Source organism: Somniosus microcephalus, chromosome 13 (genome assembly GCF_052327205.1).
Source record: "Somniosus microcephalus isolate GS21.2 chromosome 13, FLI_Smic_1.0, whole genome shotgun sequence".
Classification (NCBI taxonomy): domain Eukaryota; kingdom Metazoa; phylum Chordata; class Chondrichthyes; order Squaliformes; family Somniosidae; genus Somniosus; species Somniosus microcephalus.
The window spans coordinates 189,618,987-189,641,762 of record NC_140999.1 but is presented as its reverse complement, the minus strand read 5'-3'; the positions used below and the strand labels follow the sequence as shown (position 1 = coordinate 189,641,762).

Sequence of the window (22,776 nt, the reverse complement as noted above, 5' to 3'; positions counted from 1 at the left end):
GTTCTCTTCTTTGCGAGAATGCTGGCAACAGTGGTTCGCCATGTGCTGGCCATCCCTTCATCGTTAAATCGTAGACTCGTGAGAGAGTCGGGTCATTTCTCGTTTCCTTTTCAATGGTAGAATTTGTCACTGGTAGACATTCAACTATGGTCGAGTGGAACATCTCCACTGGGTCCACTGTAGGTGCCTCTTCTACCGTTGGCAACAGTAGGCGCGATAAACCGTCAGCATTCCCATGCTGTTTTGTTCCTTTGTATTCTATGTCATATTGGTGTGCCCCTAGGAAAAGGGACCACCTCTGTAGCCTTTGCGCGGTCATAATGGGAACGCCCTTTTTAGGGTTGAATATGGAGACGAGGGGTTGATGGTCAGTCAACAAGGTAAATTTTTGTCCGTGTAGGTAATGGTTGAATTTCTTCACCCCCCACACCAGGGGGTGAATTTCTTCACCCCCCACCTCCCCGTCGATCTGGGCATAGTTACGCTCAGCTGAGTTCAATGAGCGTGACGCAAAAGCTATCGGCCGCTCCGAGCCATCAGGGAATTTATGCGATAATACCGCTCCCACGCCGTAAGGGGATGCATCGTATGCCAGTCTGATTGGCAGTGATGGGTTGTAATGAGCCAACACTTCCTTGGACGTGATCAAGCCTTTGCATTTATGGAAGGCACGTTTACAGTCTTCGCTCCATTTCCAAATTACTCCCGTTTGTAGCAGTGCGTTAAGAGGGTGCAGAACCGTCGACAAGTTCGGTAAAAATTTATGATAGTAATTTATTAATCCCAGGAACGACCTTAATTGTGAGACATTTTCAGGCGCTGGGGCTTTTACGACCGCTTCAATTTTTTCAGGTGATTTATGCAACCCTTCTTCGCTAATGACATGGCCACAATATGATATTTGTTTCTGGAAAAATTCGCACTTGGGGCGATTTGCTCGTAGGCCCCGTTCTCTCAGCCTCGTGAGCACCTGCTCCAAATTGGCAAGGTGCTCGTTGTCATTTTCTCCCGTTACAAGGATGTCGTCTAGGTAGCATTGAGTCCCCGGAATCCCTTGCAGTACTTGCTCCATAGCTCTTTGCCAGATAGCTGGAGCTGATGCTACTCCGAAAACTAGCCGATTGTACTGGTACAGGCCTTTGTGTGTGTTTATCGTGAGATACTTTTTAGAGGTCTCCTCAACCTCCATCTGTAGATATGCCTGTGCCAAGTCAATTTTGGTGGAACGTTTCCCTCCGGATAGTGAGGCGAAAATATCTTCTATCCTCGGAAGAGGATACTGTACCGTATGAAGAACCGGGTTTACAGTCACCTTGAAGTCCCCACAGATGCAAATTTTTCTCTGTTCTTCAGATTTATCATTATTCAACGTTTTCTTCATGACCGGGACGATGGGTGTTGCCCACTCGCTCCAATCTACATTGGATAACACGCCTGCTTTTTCCAAATTCTCCAGCTCTGCCTCGACTGCTGGACGAATTGCGTATGGCACCGGCCTTGCCTTAAAAAACTTGGGAATTGCCGCATCTTCCACTTTTATTGAGGCGGTGGCGCCTTTCAGGGTTCCTAGTTCCTGTTGAAACACTTCTTTGGCGTTAGCCAAGATTTCTTTTAATCGTCCAGGGATGACGTCATCATCATTTTTTTTCTTACTGGTCACCGTCAGTGCCTGAATGGAGTGCCAGTCCAAACGTATCTTCCTGATCCATTCACGTCCCAACAACGGTGGACCACCATCTTGCAGAACGTATAAATACAACTTCTGTATTTCCTTGCCGTTGTATACAACAGGCACCCTTATTTTCCCTCTGGGGTATACTTTCTGCCCCGTATATGTCTTCAAGATAATGGATGTGTCTTTTAAAGGTATATGCGGAAATAGCCGCTCGTAATCCTGTCGATTTATGACAGTCAGAGCTGATCCTGTATCTAGCTCCATTTTAACTGGGGACCCCGCTATTGTGAGGGTAACCCAAATGGTCTGGTAATCTTCTTTGGCAATTACATTATGTAATTTGAGACAGTTTAGTCTCTTGTTTCCGGGGTCGCTATCGCTCTTCTGGTCTTCGGAGCTACTGTCCGTCATCATTTGTACCTTCCTGTACTTTTCCTTATTGACCTTTTTACTGTCAGCGGATTTTTTTCCAGATCGGCATACACGTGCAATGTGTCCCATCTTTCCGCATTGCCTGCATGCTTTGTCCTTGAACCAGCAGTCCCTCTGGTCATGGGTGGATCTGCCGCAGCGACAACATCTCTCGAAACCCCGTGTCATTTCATGGGTGCCGAAGTCCTGTGGCTTTTGCTGTATCTCTGCAGCTCCTCTTGCTGCTGCTTCGTATGATACAGCCACACTGAAAGCCTTGTCCAGTGTCAAATCTTTCTCAGAAAGTAGTCTTTTCTGTGTTCCTTCGCTTAGGAGACCACAGACGAATTTGTCTCGTAGAGAATCTGCCAGTCCTGCCCCGAATTGGCAGTGCTTAGACAGCTTTCGTAATTCGGTGAGGTAATCAGCGTTACTTTCATTCTTGTGCTGATTCCTCCTGAAGAATTTGAATCGTTCCGCTATCAGCAGCGGTGTTGGGTTTAAGTGCTCCTGTAGGGTATCAACAATCTCCTTAAAATTCTTGTCCATCGGTTTGGCTGGAGTGATCAAGTTTCGTAACAACCCGTATGTCCTTGCGCCCATCAGATTTAGAAGTACCGATGCCTTTTTATCATCCGCTACTTCATTTGCGGTGCAATATACCTCCACTCTTTCCACATATGTGGTCCAATCCTCTATATCACTATCGAAAGCAGTAATATTGCCAGTCTTAGGCATCCTGAAAATCAAAAATGGCGCCTCCTGCGCTTTCCCTTCTTCCCTGCTGAATCAAGATGGCGCCTCCCGCGCTTTCCCACCGCTGCTGCTGCTGTTCTCCGCGGTTTTTATTCACATATATATTTTTAAACAGTTTCTCCGTCACTTGGAGAATCGTTCCTGTTGGACTCTCTGGGACTTTCCCCTCCCTTTGCTTGGCCCGAACGCCGACCTGCTTTGCAGCGCCGGCCGTGTCCTGAGTGCTCCACACTCTGTCTCTGTTTGCTTCTGCCTTACGACTCGCTGCCCGGCCCCCGCTGCAGAGCTACCCGATTGAGCCCCAGCCCGTCGCTCAGGAAGGATCAGTGCACTACCTGCCACCAGCCCGTTTAGCTGGTGAAACCACAGTTTAGGAATCGATCTCCTTGAGGTGCTGCCGAATTGCAGGTAAGTTCGTTTCTAACTCGTCGCCACTCTTGTATCCGTATGTTAATGAAGACCCGGAAAGCAGGAGTTGAGTTAACAAGTGTTTACTGAACAAAGTCTGGAGGTGAACTAAACTATACAAGACGCTGTACAGGCTTATATACCCGGGTGGTCACTACCGGTACTACAGTACACAGGGGCTTCAAAAAAACATAGTTCCTCTTAAAGGTACATACACCACACCACTGGTGTTCCAAACACGTCTCAATAACAGATTCCATTTTAAAGTGCATAAAAATGCTAGTTTCCCTGTTAAGTATGAAAATATTTGGGGGAAAATTCGGTTGATTTGCGCCTCCCATTAGTGCTAGCAGGGCGCAAGGCAACTAGCGCCCAGGCGCGGTGCCGCCAACGCCTCCCGCGAAATTCAGCGGGAGGTTAGCGGTGGCAGTAACCGTTAGCGCCGCACCTCCGGCGATTACGTCATCGCCGTGCGCAGCGCCCTGCTCGCGCCCCAGCTGCAATCTTCGGTCGCGCCCCCTGACTTGACAGGGTCAAGGGGGCCTACCTGTGGCTGGGGTGGCGCAAATTAAAGGGGAGGTGCCGGGCGGCTATTTTTGTTGCTGGCCGCCTGCCAGCACCTGCCCCCGTTGCTGTCCCTGGCCCCCTGTGCAGCCCCCCCACGGGGTGCTGGCTGTGCTCCGTGAGCCCGGCACTTCGCTCGAGTGCCGGGCTCTTTTGCAGAGCCCTCTTGGGGCGCTACCAGTGAATTTTGGGCGCCGGGGTGCTAGCTTCTTCGGGGCGCGACCCAATTTTACCCCCTTAGCCTTCATGCTTTAAAGTGGAAAGAAACAGCAATTAAGTATTTCAATTCTACCTACTTTTAAAGTTGACAAACACACTCCCTCTGCAGTACTTTATCCGAGTACAAGTTGTGCATCAAAAATATCACTCAACTGCCTTTAGATGGAGGATGACCAGGAGCGAAGAGTGTGAATAAAATTTGGAGTTGGTCCAGATGGGAAAAATGCAAGTAAAGTATTTCTGAATTTTAGTACTAACCCCTTTGCTGCAGATATGTTTTAAATTTAAATATAAATCAGAGCTCGTTCTCAATTTACTCTTTAAATTACCAGTATAAATGAAACTGAGAGTCACCTGCTACTTTCAAAAACATACCAAATGAGGATTGCTTGCGATTCAGTGGGCTATGAGGTACTCCTGGTGTGGGTTCAGATAATGTCCGTTTATGTTTGGTTACCAGCGGAGGTAGGGGTGGTCGTTTCTTAGTTGATGGACTATCCGAGATAAAGGCTGCAGTTCCAGCAGAAGGAATGAGGATAGGAGGAGGTGGAGGAGGAGGCGGCGGAGGAACACTTGGGGCTATAAAAACAACAAAGTCCATGTAAATTAACTTTGAATAAATATTTTATACATGTTGAACAATTTTCTAAAATTGAGTTGCATTGCAATTCACCAGTCTCTATAACCATGCAAGATTGCTGAATATTACATTTTGATAGCAGAAGTGTTACATAAGTTTCAAGTATTCCAAGTAATGATGTCATGACAGGAAAAGGACCAGAAATGCATTCCAGACATGCATGAATAGTTAAAAACCATCTAGCAGTGAGCATATATTACAGGTCCTTTCACATATATAACAGACATTGGCCTAGAAATTTGGTATAGCCGCGTTTGGGGCGCTAGTCCTGGCGATGCGCAAAGTTTAGCGCCAGGCGCAATTTAGCGCCACCTAGCGCGATATTGGGTTGCAGCGCCCCTAAAAGGTGATTGCGGCGCTAAATCAGGCGTTGCACGCTACTCTTAAGGCGCTAACCCGGCGGCGCAACCCAATTTCGCGGCGGCGGGGCGCAGCGAGGATGCTGTCAATAACCACTTTCCCTGAGACACAGTGACGCCGGCCAGCTCTTAAAGGGGCAGGTCAACTGGCATCACCAGACACACTCACTGCCTTGTAGGCCTTCAAAGCAGTGGGAGCCTACCTGTGGTGCACCAGCCTAGCAAGACATGGAAAGGATGAGGCAGAGGGCGGAACGCCTCACTGATGGGGCATTGGATGCTTTGGTTGGCGCAGTGGAATCAAGGCCAAGGAAGATGGTCGGAATGTGATTTATGTTTTGGACAGTCTCCCGGGTGTGAGAGTCAGTTATGTGTCAGTGTATTAGTTTTGCTTTCTGTTGCCATAGCTTTCTCATGTTTGAAGGAACCACATTTTGTGTAATGAAACACTTTCTTCATTTACAATGGCCATGCCTGCTATTTACATGCATCTTGCCCTTCACAGGCTTGGGGGTATCAGACCGGTTCCATTCCTGTTCTTGGAATGGCAGCAAGCATTCCGTGAGAGGGGCCTAGAAGCTACTTCTGATCAGCCTCTGACGCGCAGGCTGAGAAGAGCCGCTCGCGTAGAAGTTCAGGCCAGCAGCCATCTTCTCAGCCGCCGACAGAGATGTCCTGCACCTTATCTGAGGCTGCAGATCTGGCTGAAGCAGCTGGCACAGCTCAGTCACCACCTCCTTTCTAAATTGCAGCCTTCTGACACACTGCTCCTCCAGCATGTTCATGTAGGAAAACTGCTGTCGGATAACCCTGCCAGCGTACGGTCTGCTGTGGCGACGTCTGTTGGCCCTCCTCCATCTGGCCATGCTCGCCCCCCTCTCCCTGCGTCTCAGTGCCCTTTCCAGATGATTCAGCAGCAGGACGTTCCCCTCCAATGCAGCCCCCATAATAAGTGCCCACAGGAAGGTTCCCCGTTGTCAAGGCTCACCAACAGCAAGATGATGGTCAGAAGGCTGAAGATAGTCTGCCTGCGCTGGCTCAGTGGTCAAATGGCTCTCAGTGTGCAGCTCAGCAACTCTTTGTAGCTCTCGAGGAAGTTGTAATCCAAAAATGGCTGCCGCTTTTAAACCACATCAGTCCCCCTTAAATAACGCTCCTCCAGCCCGAGAGCGACTTGGTAAGGCCCAGGTAAGCTGTCACTATTAGCGGCAGGCGCTACGGAGGGGGGCGCCACTGAATTTCCGGTCCGGGGCACCCAAAAGGCGTTGCACACTCAAATGACGTCATAATCAGCCCGCGCCCATGAGCGGGCGCTAAGATTTAGTGCCGGCGCTAAATGCATGCTCAATATGGGGCGAGGTGCTAGGCGCCTTGCACCCGCCCGGAAATTGGCTAGCGCCCCACTTCTCGGCCTCTTTAGGCGTTAATCGGTGGCGCTATCAACCGAATTTCTCCCCCATTGAGTTTCAGAAGCAATTGTATATGAGCACACTATGGAATAACTAATGGTGTTATTAAATCCAAACCTCTGATGGGGATTCTGGGAGGAAGCGGAGGACCCTCTGACGAAGGAGAGAAAGGCTGAGATTCCATACTTCGTGACTGATTGCTCGATTCAGAGAACTGCTCACGTCGGCGCTCTCGTGGTATGTAGGAAGACTCTCTGCTGATCGCCACTGTATTAGGTTTCTCTAGGCTCGGAGAGGGTGCGCTGGCAGACTGGTAACAGCTGTATGGTCTAGGAGAGCGCTCTTTTTTAACAGGGCCCTGCTGTTTGAATAGAAAAACAGAAACCATATACAATATTAAGAACTTAAAAAAAAAAAAAAAATTGAATGTAAGAAAATAAGGTAACGGTTGTGGGTCTGAGCGACCGAGAGAGGTATTGCAGTGGGGAGAGGAAGAGAATGACTTGTGCTCAACATTTCAGTCAACCAAATAGGTACTACTAACATCAGTCAATGGTGAATTACTGCCCCGTTCCACTAGGCACACTATATAATGGATCTATATACATGGGAGAAGTTGCTTCGCTGTTAAATTGATCCCAATAGTTCGGCAATATTCTCAGCAAAAGTTTGTGGGGTAGATTTTGACATTGTGCGATAGTATAAAATAGGTGATAGCAAATTGGCAGCCCGTATTACACCTCTCCTGATTTTTATTTCCATTGACTTTAGAGTCACGATCACCTGTTTTACACTATGACACAAAGTCAAAATCTACTCTTTAAAAGCTAGGAATGCTGATTTTTAAAACATTTGTTAGCGGACATAGGGGTAGTTATTTTTTTAATTTTTTTTTTAAAGTGGACCCATGCCCACTGGATTGAACCTGCTAGTAGACAGAGGCGACTGTCATCTGATCAATCGGGGGTGGATTTTTAGAGGGCCGATTTTAACTCAGGGTGGGAATCTGAGGTGCAGGGGCTAGAGCGGGATACGAACTGTCTGGTCCCCTGTAGTGTCAGGCCCGGGAGATTTTAACTCCAGGCCTCATTTGCATGACCCCACTCTGACTCCTGCCCAAAGCGGATGGGAATGATGTCACCGTCGGCGGGCAATGTCAAAATTGGCCGCCACCAAGGGCCCACAGAAATAGTCTCCAGCAAGGTAAGTACGGACTGGGGGAGGGTTGGAGGGGTTTGGCAAGTCCGTGATCAGAAGATGGGGGAAAGCTTGGGACCGGGGGAGGCCCAAAGTATCCTTATGGGGCCAGGAGAAGCAGGAGTGCTCCCGGCCCACAAGGAACCTGTAATTTTTTTTTTTTTTTTTTTTTTTTTTTTTTAAAAACGATCACTTACATGGGCCTGGATCCTTGCTGCGGCCAGCTTTTGTTGACGGTTCGGAGACTGTGCGGGTTGTTGTTGGGTCCGCGGTTAAAATGGCATGCACGTCCTATTAATGTATTTGGGACGCAACACTGCCATTTAAATGAGTTATCTGCTTCTTTGGGGTGGGCAGCCTTCCCATGCATGAATTCAGGTGTTACAATGGTGGGAGGAGAGAACGTGTCAGAGGGATGTTAAAATCGTCCCTTAGGTTACAGAGATGAAAGACACAGGTTACCTGCTGCATCATCCAGTTCCTTAAAAGAGGGCTTTTTAAAAGAAAAAACAGAAATAAACTTACCTTTTCATCTAGATCATCATCACTCTCATATATATCATCCTGTCCCAGTCGCCATTCATACTCGACGTTAGTATGCAGATTAAACTGGTTTAATGTTGCCTGAGTCAACTTTGAAACAAACAGAGGAAGATTAGGATTGTAAAGACAGTTAAAAATTTTAGCGCCTCATCAACAACAACAACTTGTATTTATATCGCGCCTTTAACATAGTAAAACATCCCAAGGCGCTGCACAGGAGTATTAAAAGACAAAAAACAAATCTGACACCGAGCCACATAAGGATAAATTAGGGCAGGTGACCAAAAGCTTGGTCAAAGAGATAGGTTTTAAGGAGCGTCTTAAAAGGCGGAAAAAGAGGTAGCGAGGTGGAGAGGTTTAGGCAGGGAATTCCAGAGCTTAGGGCCCAGGCAACAGAAGGCACCGCCAAGGAAGCAACAAACCCCCAAAGCACAAAACAAACATTTTACTTTCTATTCTTTCCCCTCCAATTTTCTCCTTCTCGCCTGAAAGCAGTGACACAGGCTGAAGTGTGGTTTCAGTAATACAGAAGCCCTTTGTTAACATACCCATGACTATTCCTCACATGCGCATCTGAACAACTATTATTGTTGGATTATTTGACTGTGGAGGTCATTGATATACTGAGGGAGCTGTTGGAGCTGCACTGTTGGAGGTGCCGTCTTTCGGATGAGACGTTAAACCGAGGACTCGTTTGCCTTTTCAGGTGAACATAAAAGATCCCATGGCACTATTTCAAAGAAATTGATTCCTGGGATGGCAGGATTGTCGTATGAAAAGATATTGAGTAAACTAGGCCTGTATTCTCTTGAATTCAGAAGAATGAGAGGGGATCTCATTGAAGCATACAAAATTATTACAGGGCTTGATAGGGTGGATGCTGGGAGAATGTTTCCCTTGGCTGGGGAGTCTAGAAACAGGGGCCACAGCCTCAGGATAAAGGGTAGGCCATTCAGGACTGAGATGTGAAGAAATTTCTTCACACAGAGGGTGGTGAATCTCTGGAATTCTCTACCGCAGAGGACTGTGGAGGCTCAGTCATTGGGTATATTCAAAACAGAAGTCGATAGATTTCTGACTAGTAAGGGCATCAAGGGATATGGCGATAGGGCCGGTGAATGGAGTTGAGGTGGAAGATCAGCCATGATCTCATTGAATGGCGGAGCAGGCTCGAAGGGCCGAATGGCTGACTCCTGCTCCTATTTCTTATGTTCTAAGAGCAGGGGAGGTCTCCCTGGTTTCTTGGCCAATGTTTATCCCTCAACCAACATCACTAAAAAAAATAGATTACCTGGTCATTATCACATTGCAGTTTGTGGGGCCTTATTGTATGCAAATTGGCTGCTATCTTTCCTACACTACAACAGTGACTTTCTTTGTTTGTTTCGTTCTCTCTCCCAGCGCTCTCTCTACCCACCTCTCCCCCTACAGAACCAGAGTCACAGCACTTCAAAAAGAAGCTCACTGTGTGAAGTGCTTGCAGATGTTTCAATGTGTTAAGATGCTTTATATAAATTCAACTAATTTCAACCAAGGCAATAAATAGGATGGAAAAATAAAACAAATCATTATTTTTGTCTGTTGGCAACAAGTCCCGTTCACCCATCTCCCCTGCGATCGCTGGCCTACATTGGCTCCCGGTTAAGCAATGCCTCGATTTCAAAATTGTCATCCTTGTTTTTAAATCCCTCCATGGCCTCACCCCTCCCTATCTCTGTAATCTACTCCAGCCCCACAACCCCCCGCCCCCCCCCCCCCCGGAGATCTCTGCGCTCCTCTAATTCTGCCCTCTTGAGCATCCCTGATTACAATCGCTGAACCGTTGGTGGCCGTGCCTTCTGTTGCCTAGGCCCTGAGTTCTGGAATTCCCTGCCTAAACCTCTCTGCCTCGCTACCTCTCTTTCCTCCTTTAAGACGCTCCTGAAAACCTACCTCTTTGGCCAAGCTTTTGGTCACCTGCCCAAAGTTCTCCTTATGTGGCTCGGTGTCAAACTGTTTGTCTTTCAATACTCCTGTGCAGCGCCTTGGGATGTTTTACTACGTTAAAGGCGCTATATAAATACAAGTTGTTGTTGCTTATACAGGAAACTTTCGATTAACCGGCCCCTAAATAATCAGAAATGTCGGTTAACTGGCAAAATTCAGGAGTCGGTTTCAGCTAACTTTTATTACTTGCACAGCAACAAATTGAGGAAGGCACGGGTTTGGCTGCAGCTGTTGCTAAGCTACAGAGACACTTGCAACTTGTGGACGTTCTTCTGAAGCTGTGGGTTTGTTGCTTCATACGGAGCTCTAAGGTCCGTATCTTTCACTATAGCGTTCGGTTATCCGGAATTGTTGCTGAACCGGCACCACGTCGGTCCCGTCCGTGCCGGATACCAGAAAGTTTCCTGTATGCAGTCTAAAGTCCTGATCACCTAACTCAAAGATAGACTCATTCTGGCACTGTCTGACATGGTGTATACATTAAGCCAGAAATCAAATTTACATCTGCCAAAAAACAGAATGTTCCGATTAGTCTAAGAACTAGTTTCCACAATTTGTCAACACTGAACAGAGGCAACCATTTTTTGTCACCAATTCTAATGATTGGCCAATAAAGTTTGTTGGCATATTCCCTGATCTTACATGCTAAATAGTAAAGAAACTACCCTGTATCATATCACAGTTCTAAGAAATGGTTAAAACAAGCAAACTGGTTGATAAACTAATCAACAGCAAACTGATTATTATACAGCCACCCCTTGTAAACAGGGTCATTCAGGGTTTCTTTTCTATTTTGAACTCATCGATTTCTTACCAGCTCTTCACAATGTTGGTATTTCAGTCTCCGAGCAATGTCCATAGCAGTCTCTCCATTTTCATTTGCTGTTTGAGAATCAAACACAAAATTTCATGCAAAGATTTAAGCAGAATTTTCTTAAGTCGAGTTAATCAACCCTAGGTGGCGATCTTTGAGATCCATTAAACAGAAAAAAGATGTATCACAACAAAACCCATGTTAGAGAGAGGAAGTTTTAGAATGTTTATTAACAAGGAAGCAGTAAATGCTATACAGTATATTGTATCAGCAGTCATGGGATTCAAAATCCAGTTGGGGTTGAGGACAGAGTGGATTTCCCACTGGCGGCTAGAATTGGGGACGGAAGCTGTTTCTGTTCAGATTTTGCCAGTTTAAGTTAGCCATTTTTCGGTGGGACAGCAGAAGAGAGTAATCCCTCTGCCTGCTTGCTCCCCCCCCCCCCAACCCCCCGCCCTCAAAGGGGCTTGTTTGGAGGAGTTCTGTGACCTCCTTGGGATTTCTGCCCATTATGCCTGTATAACAACAACTTTATATATCGCCATTAACATGGTGAAACGTACCAAGGTGCTTCACAGGAGCAATTATCAAACAAAACTTGACACCGAGCCACATAAGATGATATTAGGACAGGAGGTAGGTTTTTTGGAGCGTCTTAAAGGAGGAGAGAGTTGGTGAAGCGCCAAGATCTGAGGTTTGTAGGGCTGAGAGCTGACACGGGTACTGTTGAGGCCTTTTGAAAGACTTCAGACCTTATCCAGAAGAGTCAGAATGGTTCTCTTTGGAGCTGAAGAATTTTGTAACTTATTTTTCCTTTTGCTTGGAAGGGTCTTGGGAATCTCAGACAGAGCCTCTGTGGGTGGCTCCTCCTTACAAGGAAGACTTAAGGTGGGGTCTGTTAAAATGCCCTTGCAGGCACTGGTGATCTGCCCCGACCAAGCAAGTGACCCCATTCCCACAATTTGGGATGGGGCTACGTCTTCAGGCACAGGTGGCCAGGAGCTCTGTTCTGATGAACTTGCACCAGTTGAGCAGCACTCTAGGAATTCCAGGCCCATAGTATGTTAGAGTGCATGATAGTGAGGGCGGAGCATGTTACTACACCATATATTATTTTTTCTTTAAGCCATCGGTAACACAAGATATGATGTTATACTCTTAGGAGCCCCCCTAATAATTTTCACAATTGTGCTCTGTGTAAGTAATGAGATGGGGGAGTTATTATTTCCAGTGCAGTATTTTTTCTTTTTTAACATATATATACACAACTTTTTTTTTTTTTTATAAACAGAACACTATTAGGCCAGGAATACTCTTATGAAAAGATGACAGTTATGGATGCCCCCCTTATTTTGAGGACCTATACTTGACTTTTCTATCTCAAACATCATAGAATGTTACACCACAGAAACGGGCCATTCAGCTCATCAAGTCTGCGCTGACGCCTGGACCCTGTATTTCTACATGATTCTCCCAATCTCCTGATGTTTCTGTCATTTCTTGAGGGTTTCTGCCGATCTTCCACTAAAGTCATGGTGGGAAATTGGAAGAAACCCTGTGGAAATTCTAGACGTAGGTGTAATAGTGGAAAAATGAGAACAGTCACTGGCACCAGCCTCTCTCACCTTAGTATGAGCAAAATTCACTCCCCAATTTTAATTGGCGGGGGTGGGGGAGGGGTTGGGCCTGTGGACAGTTCCAGGTCACAAGCAGCATTTCAAATTTTCAATATAAGGCTGGCAAGCTGAAACATTTCCTCTATGGTTGTAATTTTATTGTTGTAACTTGCTCTCACAAATCAACAGATAGAATATCTGACAGAGAGTAGTGGGATACTAGAAATAATTCACTGACAGGAAGATACAACTCGAATCCAAAGGCTAAGGTAAATTATGCACTTCTTGATATCAAGAGTCAAATTGTTTTCATGTCCTACTTCTCCTAAGTTAGCAATTCAATTTGTATCACACGTTTATTCTGTGCAATAATAAAATAAATATAAAAATATAATTTTTTTTTTACATGCAGGCTTGCAGAGACATTTGCTGAAAGTCTTAGACAGAAAACACCCCGTATTGAAATTGGCAGTAATACAACCAAGTCACTGTTTATTTAAGCCCTGCAGTGTTAATCTCGTTTTTCCTTTGCAGATTTTCAGAACCAACAACTTTACAATACATTCCTCCAGTTTTACTTTAATCACAGCGAGTGAGCTGACTGATTGATTTTACACCTGCCTCTCCATTACTTGAAAAATACAGGCTGAAAAGTCAATCTCTATTATGGAGCAGAATTTCACTAACAGAGCAGGTGCTAGTGCAAGAAGATGGAAAGTTTTTTCCCTTAAAATAATCAAAATATGCAAGAGCTATGCATTCCCTCACATGAACTCGCACTATATCAAATTAAAAAGATTTTCTCCCAACAAAATCACTTTTACTATGTGCACGTTTGTCGGACTTTTTCATGGTAGCTGACTCAGGGGCTGTCTGCTCTGGGCTGTGATTCGATCCATTCTTCTTTCTATCAAATTCAATTCAATTAAATGTGAGCACACTGATTTGTCAGTTAGCTTCCGCAATCAATGCCTCATTTTACAGTTTGTTGATATATAAATTACCTAACTTGGTCTTCTTCATTCTTTGAGTGAATGCATTTTCAATATACAGTTGGAAGATGTTCCTTTTCCTACTGATCTTGGGAAACTAAAGTCAGCAAGATAGTGCATCAGTTCATTTTGTTCCACTGGTGCAATAACTAACTATTTGATGATGTGCCCTAGATGGAAAATACCTGTGGGTATGGACGAATGGGGAGTTCAGTGTGTGAAGAAACTTCCATTTAAAGAAAGAAGACCCCATAAAGGTAGGTAATTATTCCCTTTCTTTATTCCAATTTCTCCTCACATGGCAGTAGCAGAACAAATATAATTTAACAGGAGATACTCCATGCAATGAAGTGGAAGTCTTGATGTAGAAGTCAGCCTGCACTGAAACTGGCATTAATATCAAGTCACTGGGCTTGAATTTCCAAGCCCCGTGGAGGCGGGTTTGAAGGCGGGAGTGGTGGGAAAATTGCAGAATCAGGGGGCACGAACCCATCCTGCCCCCCAACCCGCCTCCGTGCCAATGTCCCAGGAGGCGGGTACCCGACCTGTGCTGGGAGCCGCCTCCCCGAGGCGGGAAGGGGATTAGTGCCAATTAACTGCCTGTTAACAGGTAGTTAACAGGCAGTTAACAGGCAGTTTTTTGCCTAATCCCTATTTTTAGCCCCGAAGCGTGGGCTTCCCAACGGCTCTGAACCACGCCAAGTTAGCGAGGCAGACCGTCAGTCTGAAGGGGTTGGAGGGGTCGAGATGTCCGTTGTGCAGGTGAGTGATGGGTGCATGAGTGCAGAGGTAAGTGTGTGAGGTAAGTGTAAAGTGGTTTAATAAGTTTTACTTACCTTTACTTTCTCCTGCAGGCTTACTTCCTTCAGTTCTCGGGAGTCCCCGAGTTCACCGGCACAGAAAGCAGAATGGCCGCTGAACTGTCAAAAGCTGCAGCCTCTGCTTTCTGGTCTGGAGAGATCTCTAACTGAGTCTGAGTAGAAGGACTCAAGTTAGAAGACAGATTGTCCGTGTTTGATGGCTTCACAGAGCTGTCAAACGCTGATTTTTCATCTGTCAAAAGCTCTTGACAGATGAAATGTCAATCACCGACATCACCAGTAACCAGGCTTAACAAGGTCAATCAAGGGAAAATAGCGTGGGTTGGCCACAAGTCGATGGAGGCGGGACTACAACCCAAAAAGTGGGAATCCTGCCTCCATTGAGAAAATCCAGCCCACTGTGTTTATTTAAGCAATGCAATGGGGTTTTAAGATTGGTTGAGAGGAGATCTCTGCCAAATACACTATCCTGTGGTCTAATAAGTAATGTTTCATGAATGTGCGAAGGTTACATGTGGTAGCCTTACAAATAATATCAAATGGAATGTGATTGAGAAGAGCCTAGGACAAGCTATGGAACGAGTGAAATGGCCCTCAACCTGTCCTCTGGACCTTCTATCCATGAAATACTAACAGTGGAGAATATACTCAAATATCCATTTAACTAGTTTTCTGCAATTCACTAACTCTGCAGCCAAACTAATGCAGTTTTCCAGGAAAAGAAGGTCTAGTAAGCAGAATTTCCAGGATACCAAACATGTGATCTCCTAATGAGCCAGAAACCAGGGAAGGGGAATTTTAACCCCAAAACACGGGTGGGTTGGGGTCAGGTGGGAGGTTAAAGTATTAAAAATATCAATCCCGACCCCAACCTGTCTCCAACTCCCAGTTCTGGCTTTAACAGAGGCGGGGCGGTGGCCTCTGATTTGACCTGCTGTGCAGGTTTAACTGTGGGCGGCCGAAGATCCCGTGCCTCGGGATTCTCGGCAACTGCAGCGAGGTGAGGGCCGCCTTGTGGAGCAATCCTTGTGGGCCTGGCAAAGCAGGAATGCTTCCTTCCGGCCCCCCAAGCTCCCCCACCATCAGCCCCCTCGTCAGTGATCGGACCTACCTGTGGTTGCGGCCTCCTGTCCAGTGTTCCCCGCCAAACTGGAACTTCCAGGCAGGGAACCTGTCCGTGATGTCATACACACTTCCAGGTTTCCCACACTCTACCAGGCCCCCCCCGCTCCGGCCCAGGTGTGGGAATTCAAAACAGCTGCATTATGACCCCAAATAGAACTGGGTTTTAAACCAACTTTGAATACCCTAAGGTATGGGAAACGGTACACAACATAGGGTTAACTAACTCTGTACAACATCACTTTGTGTTTGGGGGGTTCCTTTAATAATAAAAAAATGTTTTTAAAAATTAAAGTGGGTCAATTTTCCTCACCCACCGAAAGTGCCCATCAAGAAATTGTGGATGTGCTGTCATGAGTTTCTACTCATTAATTTAATGGATGGAAGATTGTGGGCAGCAGGCCTACAGTTTCTTCATATGTACAGTCAACGGGCAAAGCATTCTGCTTTCAGTGTGAACTCAGAAAATTACCCCAGAGATATTTTTGTCTTCTCTGTTTCAGAATACTTTACCAGGTGAGCTCTAGCTTCCTATATTCCAGAGAGTATTTTCGACTTGCCCAATTATCTGGGTAAATTTGTAACATAGAAACGTAGAAGATAGGAGCAGGAGTAGGCCATTCGGCCCCTCGAGCCTGCTCCGTCATTCAATGCGATCATGGCTGATCATCCAAATTCAGTACCCGGTCCCTGCCTCCTCCCCATATAACATGTCCAGAGAACAAACAGAAAACCCTCTCCAGTTTACTTCAGCTACTGGTTTCATCATGTGAACCTCCATGTCTTTGGGAAGTGCCACAATAATACTAAACTAGACTTTGATTTGGTCTTTAACTGCAAAACCAAGTTATTAAACATTAAAACAACAAGCTAGTAGCAGCAGTGACAACATATATATCTACAGTAGTTATCAAATTCAGCTAGCTCTTCAAGTAATAGAAAAAATTATTGGAACTATTGCAGTAATTATGATGCAAGGAATATTCTTGTGAGCAGTTCTTTTCTTTTTCTCACTGTCTGTGGAAGCTACCTCTCTTCGAACACCAACTCTGATTCAAACAGGAGATTGATAAATAACTTCAAATAATTTTTTTAGGGGCCAGGCACATTCTGTCTGTTAATTTTTTTAAACTGCCAAAATCAAAGACATTTCAATTTATATTGACGGGTTTGGTCCCTCCCTCGGTCACCAGGCACACACAAACTGACTAAAATCTGTGACAACTGTATCAAATTAAGTGAGTTCTGTGAGTGAAGCTTGTTTTTAACCTCTTAATGTAGTGACAGTATTAAACAAGCCATCTAAATCTTGAGAAAAATGCTGCAGTTTTGTTACAATCTCAAATCTATTTTCACCATTTTATGCTGTACATCTTGATGGTGCGTAGCCAACATGAACTGATCATTACCAAAGAAAGGAGACCCTGTCAATAACTAAGCTCTCAAGTGGAATATCTCTGGATTTGGATAAAGAATTTGATACTAGCTGGGAGACATTTATGTAGTTTGGTGTTGGAAAAGTGTTACTGGCAAGGAACAGGATATCTGCAAAAACTGTTTTAAAAGGCCAATTCTGAATTATAAAGATGATGGTCACTGCCTCACAGGATGTTTATAGTTGTGTGTCAAAGGAAGGTAGAAATATATATAGGAACTTATGTTAGGAAAGAAAAGACTGTCCAGTCCCCAGGTTAATGCTGCCTCTGTCCTGAAGCAGAAATAAAGTGGTGGATGGTTACTGGAGAGGCGAATAGGTCTACCGTTGAGCACCCCAATCTTATTTGGGTAACTGATTACATTCCTTGCCAAGCACCACAAGTTTCAGACTGCAAGTGACGAGAATTACTAATTGTAAGACTACCTGAAGTTCTGTACATCCACAGCAAACCCATATTATAAAAAAGTTAGCTGTTTGGTTCAGAGATACTAGAATAGTCCTCAGATGGTTAAAATATATTCCAATGATTTAAATATTGCAGTACTTACAAACAGTGGTGTTGGCCTTGGCTTTCAGGAGTAGTTTGAGGCATTCTGTTTTATTGAGCAGACAGGAATAATGAACAGCTGTGTTTCCTTTCACGGTCTGCTTGCTGAGGTTCCCACTAGGATAAAAAAAAATTAGTCACACAATTCCTCATGTGTCAACTCTTGCAAAACATTAGATTACACCTGAATATATACATCCCAATTTTAATCCCCAGTGCCCAACAAGAACGGGGTGAGGGGTTAAAATATAGGCAGTGTGGCAGTAACCAAATCCATGCTGCACACGTGCTCCACGCCATTTTAACAGGCACCTTTCGGGCAGTATGTGATGCCCTTTCACCAGGCAGACAAAGGCATCATTGAGATTCAAACGTTGGGGTCTGATGATGTCATTCCAACCCCACAACATTTGTACCTGCAGCAGTAAGTTCGTCACCCAGGGCCAGTCTTACCAGGGCAATGTGGCAGCGTTATGCAGCAGAAGTGCTCCTTCGGGCCCCACAAGGAAACCTAGGGCTTCCCCTGCCCTGGCCCTCCCTCCTTCCTGTGATTGCCAGGGATAATTCCCGCGGGACGCTGACAGCATCCTCACCCACTCCCGCTCACCGGCGCCATGTCATTGACGCCGGATTCAGGCAGGAGTTGGGCCTAACTTATTTAAATGAGGCCCAGGAGTTAAAATAGCTTGGACCTCATGGCAGGCTCTCCCAGGCGGCCCTCGCCCAGAGTTAAAATCGGGGCTGTGGTTTCTATACATGTGGTTGGCCACCACATATGATCAAATTTGAGGCAAACCTTGGTTCCTGAGAAAGAGCACCTTTGACTTTCTCCTGTTCTAGGATAGTACCTACAACTAGCAGGACTAACTCTGAACTGTGCATATTACATGTAATGCAGAAAGTAAATCAATGAGTTAGTTAAACCTGTAGCCTATGACTGGATTAGGCTTCTTCCTTGTGCAAATTTACTTAGACATTCCTTCCCTCCGTCCTCCCCCAGGAGTAGTGGATATGCTGTACAAATTCAGTCAATACAACTGATTCTGGAGTGATTAACTCCTTCAATATGAGCTTCAAAATGGGAAGAGCCAATTCTGAAAAAACACTCTGCACACTGTGGCAACAAGAGCAGGTCAGAGGCTGGGTATTCTGCGGCGAGTGTCTCACCTCCTGACTCTTCAAAGCCTTTCCACCATCTACAAGGCACAAGTCAGGAGTGTGATGGAATACTCTCCACTTGCCTGGATGAGTGCAGCTCCAACAACACTCAAGAAGTTCGACACCATCCAGGACAAAGCAGCCCGCTTGATTGGCACCCCATCCACCACCTTAACATTCACTCCCTCCACCACCGGCGCACCGTGGCTGCAGTGTGTACCATCTACAAGATGCACTGTAGCAACTTGCCAAGACTTCTTCGGCAGCACATCCTAAACCCGCGACCTCTTCCACCTAGAAGGACAAGGGCAGCAGGCACATGGGAACACCACCACCTCCAAGTTCCCCTCCAAGTCACACACCATCCTGACTTAGAAGTATATTGCTGATCCTTCATCATCGCTGGGTCAAAATCCTGGAACTCCCTCCCTAACAGCACTGTGGGAGTACCTTCACCACACGGGCTGCAGCGGTTCAAGGCAGTGGCTCACCACAACCTTCTCAAGGGCAATTAGGGATGGGCAATAAATGCTGGCCTTACCAGCGTTGCCCACATCCCATAAAAATGAATTTAAAAAAAAACATTCATTACAGTCAGCAAGCTCAAGGGGGAGCAGGACAGATATTGGCAGACAATATGGTCAAGAGGTAGGCTAGGTATTGTGTATGGTATTGTTAAAATTTTAGAACTGGCAAGGTTGGACACAATGTTCTCTTCCAGTACATTACTATGTTCATTATTAAACAGTTTCAGAGACTATCACAAGCATGGATTCTTTTGTCCCCACCGCCCTACCTGAAGATCTGGGGATTCAACCTTACAAAGCATTAAAAGCAGCACCTCAAGTGGATATGGTTGTAAAAAAGCTAATGGAATACTGGGGTTTATTGCAAGAGCGATAGAATATAAACGTTGAGATGCAATGGTAAATCTATTTAAAACCTTAGTACAATCACAGTAGGAGTATTATGCACAGCTCTGGGTCCCACACTATAGAAAAGTTGTTGAGGCAATAGAGGGGAACAGTGCAGATTAATCAGATGCTGTCTCGTATGAGGAAATACAAATATGAAGACTTGAAAAATTGGGGCTATTTTTGTTAAAACAGAGAAGATTAAGTGATGATTAAGGGATGAATTGATAGAGGTGTTTAAAATTATGAAGAGATAGAACAGAGTAGATAGAAACAGACTGTTTTCAGTGGTTGAGGTCAACCAAACAAAGGCGACATTGATACCAGATTAAATGCAAGAGATTTAGGACGGTTGTGAGGCTGTGGAATGCACTCTCAGAGTTAGTGATTGAAACAGAGACCATATCCTCATTTAAGAGTAGGTTAGATATGTGATTGAAGGAAAGGTGTAATAAAGGGATATGGGAACAAGGCAGGGACATGGATTCCAGATTACTGCTCATGTGGGGAATTAAGACTACTGCTTGTGTAGAGAATAAACGGCAACATGGACTGGTTTGGCCAGATGGCCTGTTTCTCTGTGCTATAATTTCTATGTAAGATCTCTGTTATCTTCCAAACATTATGTGAATCCAAAAGATTCTCCATCACCCTCTTACTCTAAAACCAAACTTTCAACCGGGGCAGATATGGAGTTGTCAAGCTCTCCTCCATTTCTCTTATGACGCTACTTTTTCAGTAACAAAATGAAGTTCACACGTTATGCCTTTCATAATAACAGGAGCTCTGATAATTTATTAGGTAGTACTGTATACTCATTACGCAGTGCCTCTAGTTATTAGGTAGTAAATTTCAGTTATAGTTATCTGCAAAATATCTAGCTCAGGTGAGTGGGCAGTTAAAATGCCCCAGGTTACTTACCGCCAATCGTGATTTTTACTCTGGCATCTTTACATATGCAAACTGGGGTCATCAGGCCCCAACTACTATTGTAATTCAGGTCTGAGCGGGCTAAAGAAAGTTAGGACCTAAGAAGACGAAGAGCCCAAAACAAGTACTTTTTAAAAAACTTTCCTTTGTGGGGCCAGGAGGAGCAGGAGTGTTCCTCTGGGCCCCACAAGGAATGTCATGGCCTCCCAAACTCTGAACTTCCTCCCCATATCTCCCTTGAGATCCTCCCAGAAGTCCCTTCCCCACACCTGCCTAAATGCCAACAGGCAGCCAAAGGCCACCCGATTTTCTGGAGACCAACAACCGCTTCCTGCCCACTTCTCGCCAGTTTCAGGCGAGAAGTGGACTGGTGGCATGTTAATGAGGCCTGGGAGTTATAATGGCCCAGAAATTCGGGTCTCCACGGGTGAGTACGCACGGGGTACTCACCCGTAAGCCTAATGGAAGTGCCGGTTTCCTGCACGCACTGCGCATGCGCGGGAAACCAGCACTTCCGTTCCCCTGAAAGCAGGGGTTAAGAGGTCGAACGTGTGCGCAGGAGAGGCTGCGCGTGTGCATCAAACTTACGTTTTTTTGCAGGTTTTCCCGGGAGGGTAAGTCTCCAGAAGTTACACATAAAAAGCAGTCGCAAGGCCTGCTTTTTACAAGGTAAGTGGTGAATTAATTAAAATTACAACATTTTTTCCCCACAGGTTTATTATTTTTAAATACTTTAAAGGTAAGTTTATTTTTAGCCCCGTTAGAAAATAAAATTACTTTTTTCAAAAATTTAAATTGTTTAAAATAGTTATTTCATGTAATTTATAGTTTATTTTAAAAATGTGATTTTTTTTTCAATTTATTTGAAGATTTAGTGATGTTTTGGGGCTTCTAGTATTTATAGGTTTGACAGGTTGTCAAACTTATGAATGAAGCATTCCCTGCTCCGATTGGCTGCCCATGGCCCACGTGATCCCAGGGGACGCATCGAACTAACTGCGCCCCTGGGATACGCAAGCACTGCGCGCCGGCAGTTGGAGGAGACCCAGGATCGGAATTCCACGGGGGACCCACAGCTCAACGGCCGGCACGCTAGGTAAGTGCAGGTCGGGGGGGGGGGGGGCTTACACCCGTGGGAAGCCCCCGACCTGAATTTCTGGGCCAATAGCTCAGGTCTCAAATTTTCTCCAGCGAGTGGATTTCACACTCACCTGCCCGAAACCTACCCGGAGTTAAAATCGACCCCAGGGAGTGAGAGGGGAATTTACTAGAGTTACCCTCAGGTATTTGTCACATCTCCCAGGAGACTGCATGATGACAGGTTGGGACCATGGTGTACCTTGATGTAGCACACTTGGTGTATTTGATGGTCTTCTCTGTCCTTCTTTCCTTGTTCGTATAGTGAGAACTGACTGCTCTGAAAGGAATTCTAAATGAAGATGTGGATGTGTTCAACAATGAAAAAGTGATGGAAAACGTTAAAATACAATAGCTGAAGGACATGAAAATATTAAAGGAAAATATTTGAGAACAGATGCAACAGAATGTGAAATCAGAGATCAACTCAACACTGCCAAATCTGCAGAGACAGCTGGAGGATAGCAATAAAGAGACCAGCCACTGGAAAGGGATGTACCAGAATAATAAGAGTTGTGAAATACTAACTAAGAACTGTGCTGATGAAGATGGAGAAAGAAATGTACGATGATTAGCTGCTGGACTTGCCAGGTTACAGAAAGCTGATCTTAATTGACAGCACATAAATAGAAACATTTAAAATCAAGAGCAGGCTCAGGCTAAGAAGGAGTTGGAGGAGATGGCTACCATCAAGCAGCAAAAGGAGAGCATTGTACAACATTAAAAATTTGGGCTTAAGTGCACCAAAAGGGAGCCTAAATTGAGCGGAGAGTCAGGGTGCAAGGCAACACAATCAAGCAGGAAATTTGTCCATAACACATTACAAGGGGCAGGACATTACGATTTTAATCTTTTTCCAGTTGTAAGCATAATTTCAAGTCAGAGAAAAGTTGGGGTCTCATGTTAGTATCTCTGGAGGTCCTGATGAAAGCTATATCATACACAAAAAAATGGACTTTTGCTGGTTTATTAGTTTAATAATTACAGACCACAAAAAAACAGACTGTCCATAGATAAAACAGCCAAGTTAACCCCACTCCAGATCTGTGTTAAAGGTGCCAAATGAACCAGAATTACAGAAAGAAGAAAGTTATCCCCCAAAATTTTTATGGTGGAAAAG

General features: G+C 45.2%; 1 protein-coding gene across 1 annotated transcript in view; it reads right to left on the bottom strand.

The window, feature by feature from the left end:
• The window catches only part of LOC147108901 (arf-GAP with SH3 domain, ANK repeat and PH domain-containing protein 1-like), a 207,945-nt gene that overhangs the window by 31,075 nt on the left and 154,094 nt on the right, over positions 1–22,776 (bottom strand). The window contains exons 19-23 of the mRNA XM_086005851.1: positions 17,519–17,634; positions 10,982–11,049; positions 8,164–8,271; positions 6,559–6,802; positions 4,409–4,612 (exon numbers count right to left, since the gene is read on the bottom strand). Of these exons, the coding sequence (XP_085861977.1) occupies positions 4,409–4,612; positions 6,559–6,802; positions 8,164–8,271; positions 10,982–11,049; positions 17,519–17,634 (740 nt within the window). The remainder of the gene's footprint in view (positions 1–4,408; positions 4,613–6,558; positions 6,803–8,163; positions 8,272–10,981; positions 11,050–17,518; positions 17,635–22,776) is intronic.